General features: G+C 55.3%; 2 protein-coding genes and 1 non-coding gene across 12 annotated transcripts in view; 1 reads left to right on the top strand and 2 right to left on the bottom strand.

The window, feature by feature from the left end:
• Positions 1-2,804: 2,804 nt before the first annotated feature.
• Positions 2,805-11,014, bottom strand: ACTR1B (actin related protein 1B). 3 transcript variants are annotated; one of them, XM_001155293.6, is made up of 11 exons: positions 10,692-11,014; positions 8,729-8,793; positions 7,414-7,489; positions 6,196-6,321; positions 5,723-5,847; positions 5,271-5,487; positions 5,068-5,160; positions 4,787-4,961; positions 4,291-4,352; positions 3,995-4,035; positions 2,805-3,803 (listed from the first exon to the last, which is right to left on the bottom strand). In XM_001155293.6, exons 1-11 carry the CDS (start codon positions 10,737-10,739, stop codon positions 3,701-3,703), a joined length of 1,131 nt encoding a protein of 376 aa, XP_001155293.2. In that variant the 5' UTR covers positions 10,740-11,014; the 3' UTR covers positions 2,805-3,700. The 3 variants fall into 3 exon arrangements, with proteins under 3 accessions (XP_001155293.2, XP_063645602.1, XP_009441209.1); XM_063789532.1 differs by lacking the exon at positions 10,692-11,014 and adding an exon at positions 10,301-10,571; XM_009442934.4 differs by lacking the exon at positions 10,692-11,014 and adding an exon at positions 9,903-10,411.
• Positions 11,015-11,087: 73 nt separating this feature from the next.
• Positions 11,088-12,238, top strand: part of C12H2orf92 (chromosome 12 C2orf92 homolog) — a 38,770-nt gene continuing 37,619 nt past the window's right edge. For 7 of the 8 annotated variants that reach the window (XM_063789542.1, XM_063789539.1, XM_063789535.1 and 4 more), the window contains exon 1: positions 11,088-11,288. The gene's annotated coding sequence lies outside the window, so the exon portion shown is untranslated. The remainder of the gene's footprint in view (positions 11,289-12,238) is intronic. The other variant, XM_063789541.1, reaches the window with a different exon arrangement.
• Positions 11,407-11,547, bottom strand: LOC112208310 (U4 spliceosomal RNA). The gene has a single exon (XR_002942712.2). It is a non-coding gene; the product is annotated as a U4 spliceosomal RNA (small nuclear RNA).

Raw genomic sequence — 12,238 nt, 5'->3', positions numbered from 1 at the left:
ACACCTGTAGCCCCAGCACCTTGGAGGCTGAGGCAAGAGGATCCTGCGAGCCCAGGAGATGGAGGCTGCAGTGAGCCGTGATCGTGCCACTGCATTCCACTCTAGCCTCCACAGCAGAGTGAGATCCTCTTAAAAAAAAACAGAGACAATGACTTATTACTGGAGATGTATACTCTGATTATTTGGTTAAGGTAGTGTCAATGTCTCTCCACCATAAAGTTACTATTTCTCCTTTTGTAATTAATAAGTATCTTGTAGAGGGATAGAGACAACACAAATGTCTTTACTTTTGCCCACTGATTTTTGTCTCCATTCTTACCTGCAACAATGATCACTATGGTGTTTCCTCAATGGTGACTTTTTTCCACAATTTCTTTGACATCAATTGGAATTTTACCATAAGTCAGAACTGTCCCTTCTTCCCCATGTATACATTTATTCAGTTATTTATTTGCATGAGTATGACTCACACATACTTTATGCCATGGCTTATCATCCATTACAGATTTGAGCATTGGGTGCTCCTTCTAGTTGGTTCTTGTGTCCTTTAGACAAGCCCTTCCCTTTTTCACTTCCTTACTTTATGGTACCACAGAATATTCCAAGCTCATCTATTATTTTCCCTGTTTCAGGGAATTGTCCCAGGGGAAATGTCATGTCCCCTACTAGGAGGACCAAACCTTTGCTCTTGGGTGGAAGTGGCTTCTATCTGAGCTTAGTTTAGAAAATGGAGCCCATCTTCCCTCACCAAGGAAGAACACAGGCCTCACACTAATGGTATTAAACTATTTACAAGTACAGAATAAAGAACTTTTTCCCAGAATGGTATTTAGAAACCAAGATCTGGACATTGTATGTGCTCATTGCTATTGTAGTGTCATTGCTTCCAGACCTTCCCAACAGACAGGGCTAGGAAATGCATGTGTATGTTCTAATGCTGGCTCTCACACACAGATGTGTTTATTTTGGTATCTATCTGTATGTATATTAAAACCATGACTTCATACTACCTCCAACTCCAATCCAACACAGGCTTCATTCCAGCTGTACTACCTTCCTCATCTGTAGCTTTTTCCAACAGTAAGAAGCTGGCAGAGTCTGAGCACTTAAACCTGCCAGAAGAGGGGGTACAGAGGATGGTGCTTTGCCTTAAAGGACAAGATTTTGACAGGCACAAGCGAAGGTCATTCCCATGGAGAGAACAGCATGCCTGAAGGCTGGCAGGCAAAGGACATGAGGGGTAAACCTAAAACAGGGAAGGAACAGATCTCAAGGGGCCTGAGTCAAACACAACATGTGGCTCACGTAGGTGGTTTTACCAGCATCACATCAATTGTTTCATGTCACCAGGCAGTGGAGAACCACTTGACACTTTGGAGTAGGAGGTGTCAGAACCAATCTTATCTGGGCTTTAGATCCACGAGCAAATAGATTGGGTGGCCAGGGAATGGAGCTGTGGTCATAAGCTACAGTGGCAGTGGCTGTGCTGGAAAAGAAAGGACCAGTGGGAAAGGTACTACAGAAGAACCACACAACCTGGTGACTGACAGAGTGGGAGAGACAGGGAAGAGGAAAGCGTTGATGGATAAAGCTCTAACCTGGGAGGCAGGGAGCCAGTGGTGCCATGAACAGAGCCCTGTGGGAAGAACTGGTCCGGAGGGTGCCCTAATATGGAGTTCTCCATGCAAATTCTGCTTTCCCTTTGAGGGCCAGTGCAAGCATAACTGCCTTGTGACCACAAAGCCTCACAAAATGCCTTGGCAGACAGGCCTCAGTACTCTCCTCACTCCTACCTCACCTCCTCAGTCCTGGGGCTGCCCTCACCCCCAACAAACCCCAACTGCCTACAACACACTGCTCTGGTCACCATCTTTCTATGGCTGGCCACCCATCTCCCAGGACACAGCTAACAATCCTCCACGTGCCAGCTCAACCCACCTTTTTCATTCATCTCACACAATGGCCACAGACCACTGACCCTTCCCTGCTGACTGGGCATTGGGTCCCTGCCTTCCTCTCCAGCCCCACTGGTCCCAGGTGCTTCTTTGGGCTCTCACATCTGCATAGAATGCCTTCCCCATCTCTGGCTAACCTCTGGGCCCTTGCAAGTCGGCCTGCCCCACCTGTCCGGCTAGATGACTAACACCTCGGCCCCCACAACTCTGTACTAAAATGGCCCATCTATCTTACTCCCTTGACGTGTGTATTTGTTAGGGCAAGGATATAACTTGTTGACCATTGGCCCCAAAGACACGGCACCATCCTGGTAACACTGTAGGTTCTCAAACACTTAAGGAAGTAAAGAGCAGACATTCTCCAAACCCTAATTCCTCACTGCTCCTTCTGCCCTTCCTCTCCCTGCTCTTCTGCCTATTCCTCTAGGGCCTGGCTAAGCTCACAGCCTCTCTGCCTCTCCCTGCCTTCCCCATCCTGACTTGTCTGAAGGCGTGAGCTTGCATCATTACTGGTGTCCACCAGCCTTAGCCCTGGCTGAATGGGGTGAGCAGAGGTGCTCAAATAGGCCTGTCCAGGGTCCGGGGGCAAAGAAGGTAGCCTGGTTCTACTTCCCCTGGTGGACTGCAGCAGGGGAGGTAACAGGTGAGGGAATTATGCTGCAGGGTGAGAGCCCAGCCTCCTGAGGCCTTTTGTGCCACGTTGGCGGGCCAACCACTGAAACCTTCACGCCGCTAAGCTAGAGCCAGTGCCTTGCTGCATTCTCTCTGGTCCTTTCTCTGAAAGTCCCCAGGGATGGAAGAACAAACGATAGCACAGAGAGCCACAAGAAAACAGAGCCACACACTGGGCCTTGTCCATAATTATTACTATAATGATTTACAAAAGTTTTTTTTTCAGGCAACCGTGTTAAATTATTGTACATATCTGAGAGAGGGAGGTGGGGCCCTGGCCACAGCAAAAGTGACGACCTCTTTCTTGGGTGAGGTAAGAAAATGTCCCCCACCCCCTTTTAGGTCTGACTCCTTATTAAGTGGCTTCCCCTCAATAAATGATGAGCATCAACCCTTTCCCACCCAGGGTGCCAAGGGTAGAGGGAGGAGCAAGTGGATGAAGTGCTCTGAAAAGGATAGTGCAGCAGCTCTGGCCACCGTGCGTCCTCTGCCCTGGCTCTGAAGGGCCTGACCCTGGGCTGCACCCCCTTGCTGGGGATGGAAGACCATTCAGTACTCAGCCCTACACCAGGGCATCTACCCAGGAAGATAGGAGGACAGAGTGTGAAAGGGGCTGTGTCACCCTGTCAGGTCACGAACAGGAGGTGGCAATGGATGCAGTGACACACCAGTGGGAGCTGCTGGCTGCCCCTTGCAGCCCACTCCCCAAACTGGCTACCCAGGCATCCAGGCATTCTGGCCCTGGAGCTCAGGGAGGCAGCCCTGAGAGTCGGAGCAGGGAACCACAGGCCTAGCTGGCCCTGCCAGGGGGATACCCACAACAGCCTGACATGGTGCTCAATTCCCACACGCCAGCTCAAGGCTCCTGTCCATGCAGCTCAATGTTACTTGTGTGTGCATGTCGTGTGTGTGTAGAGGGGAAGGCTGCAGGGGAGCACTGCTGTGCCGCCCACCCAGGGGTTCAGGGCATGCAGGGGACCCTAAGCCTAGTATACGAGCCAAGACCAAAAAGGGTTAAAGGCTCTGTCTCCCCTCCCTCCCCCTCTCCCAACATGCCCCGCCCTCCTTGGGCACTAGAAAGTTTTGCGATGAATAGCACGGGAGCCATCCTCTTCATACTCCTTTTTGGACACCCACATCTTCTTAAAAGTGTCCAGCGAGGCCAGGATGGAGCCGCTGTGGGGATGGAGGGATAGTATTGCTGTGGACCTGTCAGGGAGCCAACCACCTTCCTGGGTGCTCAGAGTTCCATTTCCCTAATTTGGGAGGGAAATCCACCCACCTCCACGTGGCCTAGGCCAACCATGGGAGGAGCATCCAGGGTAAAGTGGTCTCCTCCCAGAGCCCTCCCTTGAGCCCCGCCTCACCCAATCCACGTGGAGTACAGCCGTTCCTGCGGGGCTGAGATCTAGAGGGAGGAAGTGGCCACGTTAACTGTGGGTCCCCACCCAGAAGCCATCCTCCCAGCCTTGGGGTCACCTTCCCCAGGTCCTGAAGCCTGACAGCAAAGGCATAAGCTGGGGAGTGGCAGCAGCGGCCTTGGGAAGAGCAGGACTAGGTGGACGTGAGCTGGTGAGCGGGTCTGGGGGCAGCATTCACCCTTCCTCCCCATGCCAAGGCTGCCAGCACCCTAGTGCCCCAGGGGGAGTTTCTGTAACCTCACCTTGATTTTGATATCCTTTGGGGCAAGCTTCTTCACTTCACTGAGTAATCGGTCTCCGAAGCCTGTGAACACAAAGCTGGCTGAGCCTGGGGTCTGCACCCGGCCTCCTCGCTGCTAGCTCCCGCACCCAGCCTTCAGGGCCCCCAGCTACTGCTGGCCCTCTATCAGCAGCTCTTCCCAGGATGAAGGGCAAGGCTGAGAAATGATCCAGCCCCATGGCTGCCTGCGGGCCCTGCGTCCTCACAGAGGCAGCGTGAGATGAAGCTGCACATGCTCCTTGCTCGACACTCACAATACACTTTAGATCTTGTGTAAACTTCTCCTCTATTCACAGAGTAAACAAAATTTAATTTTAAATTTTGGTCTGTTAAAAAAAAATGTTCATTGAGCACCACCAAAAAGCCAACAGAATATGGCTCTGGGTAGGGGTATACTCTCTGAGGGTCCAGCTGCCCTGGGCCTCATCTCACCACCACCAACTCTCAAGCCACAGTACCTTTGAAAAGCGTTGAGCCACCTGAGAGCACGATGTTGGCGAACAGCGTCCGGCGCAGGTCCATGTCGGACTTGTGTATGGCGAAGGCCACCACCTCGTGGAGCCCCTCACTCTCATCCCCCACAAGGTCCGGCTGGAACAGCAGCTCGGGGGCCCGGAATCGTGCAGGCCCCACCTTTAGTGTACAACATTGAGGCAGACAGGCTTCCTGGAGAAGCGGGCTACCCCTTCCCCCAGGCTGGGCATCGGCTGCCACTCCAGTGCCAGGCCCGGCCACTTACATCGAGCGTGCTGCCGTCCGGCAACGTGTACTGCACCTTCTCCGTCTCCAGAGCCTCATCCTTCTGTGGGTTGATGGACAGGTAGCACGCTCGCTGCGGGGACAGGGACACAGCCCTCAGAAGGCTGCACCTGGGACACCTGTGCTTTGGTGCCACCCTTTCCTCACCCCAGGTCGTGTCCACACCCTCTCGCCCCTTGTCACCTCTTTGATTGTCCGGACAACCTCAAACTCAGCCGAGGTATGGAAGTCAACCCCTTCCTTGCGCAGCAGGAGTCGGAGGTAGCGGGAGACGTCGCGGCCGGCAATGTCCACCCGCATGATGGAGTGAGGCATGGCAAAGCCCTCATAGATGGGCACAGCATGAGTGACCCCGTCCCCTGAGTCTAGAACCACTCCTGTCGTGCGTCCCGTTGCGTACCTGTCACCAGGTCAGCATCCCCTCACCTCAGCCACTGAGGCACGGGGACCTCCTCACCCAGGGGAGGAACCCTGGCACGTCTGCATTATCTAGTCTGAAGAGAGGACACGAGGGACTCCCTAGAGGAACAGTCATCAAGGGGCTGTTTTTCCAGGGAAGTCAGACCCTGGTCATGGCAAGCAGGACGGCACAGGGAGGACAGGACTCAGGGAGGCCAGGCTTAGGGGGCACTCACAGACTGAGCACAGCCTGCATGGAGATGAACAGGGCCGGCACGTTGAAGGTCTCAAAGAACACCTCTGCCGCCTTCTCCCGGTTCTTACTCGGGTTGAGCGGGGCCTCCGTGAGGAGCACAGGATGCTGCGAGGGACGGGACAGTTGTAGGCATCAGAGGAGGCAACTTGCAAGGCCCTAAAAGGCTCTTTCCAGAGAACCACACCCACTGGCGCACAGGCGGCTCAGCCTCCTACCCCTCCTGAGGGCCCCATCCCTTTATCTGCTGGCAGTTACTCTTCTGGAGATCCGGCTCTCTCTGGAAGATTCTGCCTAGCAGCCACTGGGTACGCATGCGCACCCAGACACACACAGAAAGGCAGCAGGCCCTCTAGAAATGTAGAAGGGAAATGTGGGAGCCCGGCGAGGAGGGACGCAGAGGAGAGGGGCATGGCCAGGAGAATGCAGAGCATGCAGGAGGGGCAGCCGCCACACCTCCTCCGAGAAGGTCTGCAGCTGGTCCTTGGAGTAGACGTACTGCCAGATGCGTTCCATGTCGTTCCAGTCTCGCACCACGCCGTGCTCCATGGGGTAGCGGATGGTCAGCAGCCCCCGGTGCTCCTGGTGGGGTGGGAAGGGAGGTGTGGCACCCGGCCCTTGCTCAGCGGCTGCTTTCCGCCCTCCTGGAAGCTGACCCTCACCTGCCCTGACCAGAACCTCACCTGCCCTGACCAGAACCACCCCTGCTCACTGGGTGTCCCAGGGTCTGTGGCAGGTCCTGAACTCAGCATGGGCTCACCTGCCCACCAGCTTCTTAAGCTCTTAGAGCCCAGCTAGCTTCAGCTGGGGGGGATCAGAGAGGGTGGCAGTGTGCCCCGCAATCTGCAGGCTCTCTTCTTCCCCATTCTCACTGCCGGCACATCCCCCACATTCTCCTCACACTCTGCCAGCTCCCCTCTGGCCAGCGCCGGCACCTTGCAGCCGCCCAACACGGCCCCTCCTGGGCCACCTGTGCCCCCGGACCTGCGCCTCTCCCCCCAGCCCTTTGGCCGGTCCTCACCAGTCCCGTTTGCACTGACATGCTGCCTCCACCTGCCCTTCGATGTCCCCCCAGCCATGCCCCTTCTCACCTAGCACCACTTAGCTCCTCTCACCACCTCGGCTCCTACGGACCCCATCTGCGAGACCCCCACCCTCTGCACCTCCAGCTCAGGCCTCCCCTTTCTGGGCCCAGAACCATGCATGCCCCACGGCCCGGCACCCGACACAATGCTCCTCAGGCACCTAAACTGCCCTTGGCCAAGCTCAGCTTGCTGCTCTCCCCACACCCACACACGCTCTCCTGAGGGTCTGATCAGGCCATGCAGCCCCTTGGTGGGACACTCCGGCTTCACTGTGAGAGGCGGCCCCATGGCCCTCATTAGAGCAGACGTGAAGTGTGTGTGATTCTGACTCTTATATCACTTTTTGATCAGTTCTTGGTTCTGTAGCTTCCAAATAGCTTCTAAAAGATAGGACACGATGAGCTCTACCCATGCTCCCTAGAAGAGGAACTGCTGCCCCATCTCAGGGGGAGGTGCCCCTGCACAGCACTTCCCAGCTGGAGCCTGGAGGAGGTACCCGGGAGGTCACCAGCAGAGGCCCAAGAACACATGCCATGCTCCTGCAACTGAGGACCCCACCCCCAGGGAAAGGCAGGCTCCTCGGTGTTACCTCTGCTTTTGGTCCGATGAAGAGGTCCCCCTCCAGGGCTCCAGCCATCACCCGCATGTGCTTCGGCCGCCCGACACTGTTAGGACGGATAATGTCAGCAAGGTGGGCAGGGAGCATGGCGGAGCTTGTGTCCAGAAAAACCGAAATCCAACCATAGTCGCCCAGAGGGTACCTGGCCTCCAAACACCAGGATGTGGCTGGGGGGCACAGGTTGGAACTGGGGCCTATGGGGTTCGGGGCTAGAGAGGGGGCCTAGGCAGGACGAGAAGCTCAGGGTCAGAAGGCATGGTCAGCAGAGACAGCTGCATGTCTGAGCGCCAGAACCCAGCCCTCCATGGCCCAGCCCTTGCAGAGGGTCGGCTTCCTGCAGCCACAGTGACTCAGCCCACGCTCCTGACTTCGGTGGGGCAGGGCTGCCGTCACCATCCACAGACTGAGGGAGGACAGCCCCAGGAAGCTGGGTCGGGGCTCCCTTGTGCACCCTGCTCTCACTCAGTCAAGCGCCCTACCCCACTGCCAGCGCTTCTGGATCAGAGATTCAGTTCTTGGAAACTATAGGATCTGATGAGCTACCACTAAAGGCAAAGGAACCTCTAATTATACCCATGCAGTCAGAAAGGAATGCTGAAGCTCGACAGGGAGCACCATGCTAGCTCTGTCCCAGACCAGGCCGGGCTCGGGCTAGCCTGCCACTCGGGGCCTAGGATCCCCTGCTGCCCCCTGCCTTTAGGCCACTCATTCCAAAGCCTCCAGGATTTGTGAAGAGGTGCTCCTAAGGGCAACTTTCCCAATGGGCTCGTGGTGGGTGCAAGGGGCACCCCAGGCTCTCTGGGTTTGCAATTCTCTCTTATTCCCGTCCCCACCAGTACCATACAGGGCAAAGGATCCCCTCTTAACTGAAACAAGACATTTTCTAGAGTCTGAAAACAAGCCCGGCAGAAAACACTTCCAGGGAGGAAAGGGTGGCTGTGCATCTAATTCCTCACTCTTCCTGCTCCGAGTTTAGGGCTCCCCTCGGAGGTGTCTCCCTTTATTCTTGCTGCTGCTACCACACCCCATCTCCAGGGAAATGCTGGTTGCTTTTCCTCCTTGCTGGCTCAACAAGACCAAAACGAGAGACTCCCAAGACAAAGGGGAACCCTAGAACGCTTGTCTTGTTCTTTCAGTGCTCTCTCAAGAGTGTCAACCTCACAAATTTGGTGTTTTCCATACAGGTCAGGGCACAAATTGTCTTCAAAGAGCCCTGTGACAGAAGGCCAATGTTCTTACAGAAGGTAAACAAAAGGACTAAGGCTGCTGCCTGAGCCACACTTACTAGTTTGGGAAACAGTATTTGGGAATCTGGTCTCCTGCAAAGCCAGCTTTAATCACCCCCGAACCCTGCAAGGAAAAACAAAGTTTAGCTGCCCACATGCACCACCAGATGAAGCCAGTCCCCCGCAATGGAGAGAGCTGGCTGCCCCGTCAAGGCAGGCCAAGGAGGAAGCCAGGGACCCTGCCAAGATCGTTTACAAGTACACCTATGGTTCAAGATTGGGGGCAATTTTGTATCCCCCCTGCTCTGGCAACATTTGGCAATGTCTGGCAGCTGGGGAGAGGGGACATGCAGTGGGGGATGCTATTGGCATCTAGTGGGCAGAGCCCAGGGATGCTGCTAAACATCCTACAATGCACAGGCGAGCCTGCACTACCAACAATGAGCTAGCCCAGAATGTCAATAATACAGAGATAGAGAAACCACGAAGGGCACCTTCCTCTGCACAACTAATGGTTGGCTCCAGCAGGATTCCATAGCACATGCTACTCCCAAAAGCTAGAAGAAACCCCTCTGTGTGGGGTTTTTTTTTTTTTTTTTCAACAGCTTCCTTCTTCCCCAAGAACCCAGAAGGCATGGAACATGGACCACCTACAGGGCCTGCTGGAGAAGACCAATGGGTGCATGGGATGACTGGCAGCTTCCCTCAAGTGGCTTCCCAGAGACTACTAGGAGAACTTGGTCCTATCGCTGCCCCCACCTGGAAGCTGGACTTAAGGATCCCCCAAAGAACGGGGCAATTAGAAACCTCCCACCCAGAGAAGGGATAAGCTTCTCAACTCAGTCCCACCACTCTTCATCGCAACCCTCTGAGTCTGCAGCAGAAACAAACATCTCCAAGTTACAGAGGAGGGGCTGGAATCCCCAAGGGGCCGAGCGGTAGCCCTTTTAACTTATAAGCCTGTTGATTAGCCTATACGAGTTATTTGCACGTCAAGAAAGGAAGTAGCCTGCTCCTTCCTGCAGCGTCCTGCTGGTGTGACAGCACGTCCCCAAGCTCAGTGCTAACCTCCTTATTAAACATCCCCTGCTGTGACTCAGGGAACCCACATGGGTACTCTAAAACAGTCATTCAGGGACCCCACGGGGTCATGTGGGAGGGAGACAGATCCCAGAAAGAGCACAAGTGAGTCATTACCAAAAACTCCAAGGCCCGCAAACCAGACGCACATACCCAGCTAGGGGCAGACTCAAAGATCCCAGCCCTTATCTTCTCCCCATATCAGAGCTCGGAAGCCAGAAATCTTCCTAAGGCAGGTGAAAGCAAGCCGAGCCCCACTGCTGAAGGACAAAGCCACAGGAAGCCTGATGACATCTTTCCTCTGAGGCTTCCAAACGATCACCCCAAATTGCTTGCTGATACTGGGAAGAGTGGCCATGAACTCTCCATTGCCCTGCTGGCTGTGGAATGTTTGCTCAGCACAGGGAGCATTTAAGGAGAAAGTCAAAGTAGCCAAAAGGCAAACCAGATGGTGGTGGACATGTGGGTGACAGAGCATCCTGCATTTGTTGCCTCGGGGTGCAGCCCCAAAGATAAAGCCAGCAGTGTGCAAATGACAAATGCTACCCCACCTCCGCCAGGCAGCCAGAGCCAGGGCCGAAGGACGCGGAAAGGGACTGGTGTGGAAACCTGCCCAGGAACCGCACTCTCAACTGAGAAGAGTCCGGGGCGCGTCCCCGCCCGGCCGCCCGGCTGTCACTCAAGCTCTCCTGAACTTCCCCGCCCGACTCGGGGAGGGGTCGGGGAAGAGGCTCTGCGACGCGGGCGAGGGGGCTCGCCCCATGGCCGGCCTTACAAGGCCAAGAGGGCGCGCGCCCCCGGGGCGAAGCCAGCGGCCCGGCGGGGGCGACGGCCACGCAGTGAGCGGAGGACGCGCCGAGGCGGGCGGGGGTCTCTCCCTGCGCCGCCGCGTGCGCCCCCGGGGGCGGGGCGCCCGCCCTCCCCTTGGCTGCCGGGCCTCACGTTGTCGATGACCACAGGCTGGTTGGCGATGATGTCGTAGGACTCCATGACCGGGCCGCGCCGGCCCTGCCCAGCAGGCGGGCTGCAGGAGGCACCGGATGGGCGGGCGGGCGGGAGGACCGGGACGGCGGCGGCTCCCGACGCGGCGCCGCTGCCCTCCCTCCCCGAGCCTGCAGCCTACGCGAGCCCCGCGGGGCTTTCTGGAGGGCGGGCCCGGCGGCCAATCATCGCTCCCACCTGGCCCGATTGACAGCAGGTGCCCGGGGCTGGCTGCGCGAAGGGGGCGGGGCCTCCGGAGGCTGGCCAGCCAATTGAGGTCGTCCGGAAAAAAGTGGTCGCGGCGTTGCCAAGGTAGGCTGCGCAGTGTCTGGGATGATGTCATGGCTCCGTCTTAAAGGGGACGCGGGCGGCAGAAAGTGGAGCTGGGCTGGTGTGCGCGCGCGGCCGGAGTCTGTGGAGCTGGAAATTCACCGGTCCAGGAAGACGTCTTTCCCGCGTCCCAGCACCTCGGGCCACGCTCCTTCGTGAGAGCGCCCTCTCCAAGGAGGCCAGCCCTGGATATTTCACCCAAAATATTTATTTTTTCTTTTTTTCTAGGTAAGGTATCTTGCTCTGTCGCTCAGGCTGGAAATCTTGGGCTCAAGCGATCCTCCCGTGCCAGCCAGTAGGGGGGACTACAGGCGCGCACCATATTTATTTATTTTTACTGAAATAGTCTCCGTAGAGACTGTTAAAAATTGCCAATGTCGACTATATTGCAAGTCGTCACGGTGGGGTATTGCGGAAAGTTTTCAATGAGCAATAATCGCGCTTCGGATAAACCTCATTGGCCACCATACGGCCACCGCGCAACGCTAGCTAATTAAAAAAAATTTTTTTTTGTAGAGAAGGGATCTCGCTATGTTCCCCGGGCTAGCCTCGAACTCCTGAGCTTAAGCGATCCTCCCGCTTAGTCTTTCCAAAGCGTTGGGATTACAGGCGTCAGCTATTGCGCACGGCCCCATAATATTTCCTCGTTGAGCACTGAAGAAAAGATCCTTTTCCTTATAAAAATTACAGTTTCGTGGTATTTTGGTCCTGGCATTTATTGAGCACCTGCTCTGTGCCTGCGGAGCACTTCTGCCCACTTTACATAAGTTATATTAAATCCTTGCAACAATATCAGGTAGTTGTATTATTACTCCCATTTTTCAGTCAGGGTCTTCACACTTTGGTAACCTGCCCAAGATTATTGGGTGTGGAATTGGCATGCAGGTAGCCCCCTGCGGCACTGGAGTCAGCTGCTTCAAGAGTGCAAGATAGTTGAGTTCTACATTTGTTTACCAAACGGATCCATAGTTATTTCCCTGTGTATATACCTCTCCCAATGAGTTGTGAGCATAAAATTTGTAAAATTGAAGCGGGTGTGCAGAAATCGCAAGTGTACATGTACATTTCAATGAATGATTAAAATGTGGACACACTTGCATAACCACCGAGTTCAAGAAACAATATTGTTGCTGGAAAAGGGGTCCCGATCCAGACCCCAAGGGAGGGTTATTGGATCT

The sequence above is a fragment of the Pan troglodytes genome, chromosome 12 (assembly GCF_028858775.2).
Source record: "Pan troglodytes isolate AG18354 chromosome 12, NHGRI_mPanTro3-v2.0_pri, whole genome shotgun sequence".
NCBI classification, from domain to species: Eukaryota; Metazoa; Chordata; class Mammalia; order Primates; family Hominidae; genus Pan; species Pan troglodytes.
The sequence above is the reverse complement of the archived record's forward strand: the minus strand, read 5'-3'. Positions and strand labels throughout refer to the sequence as shown.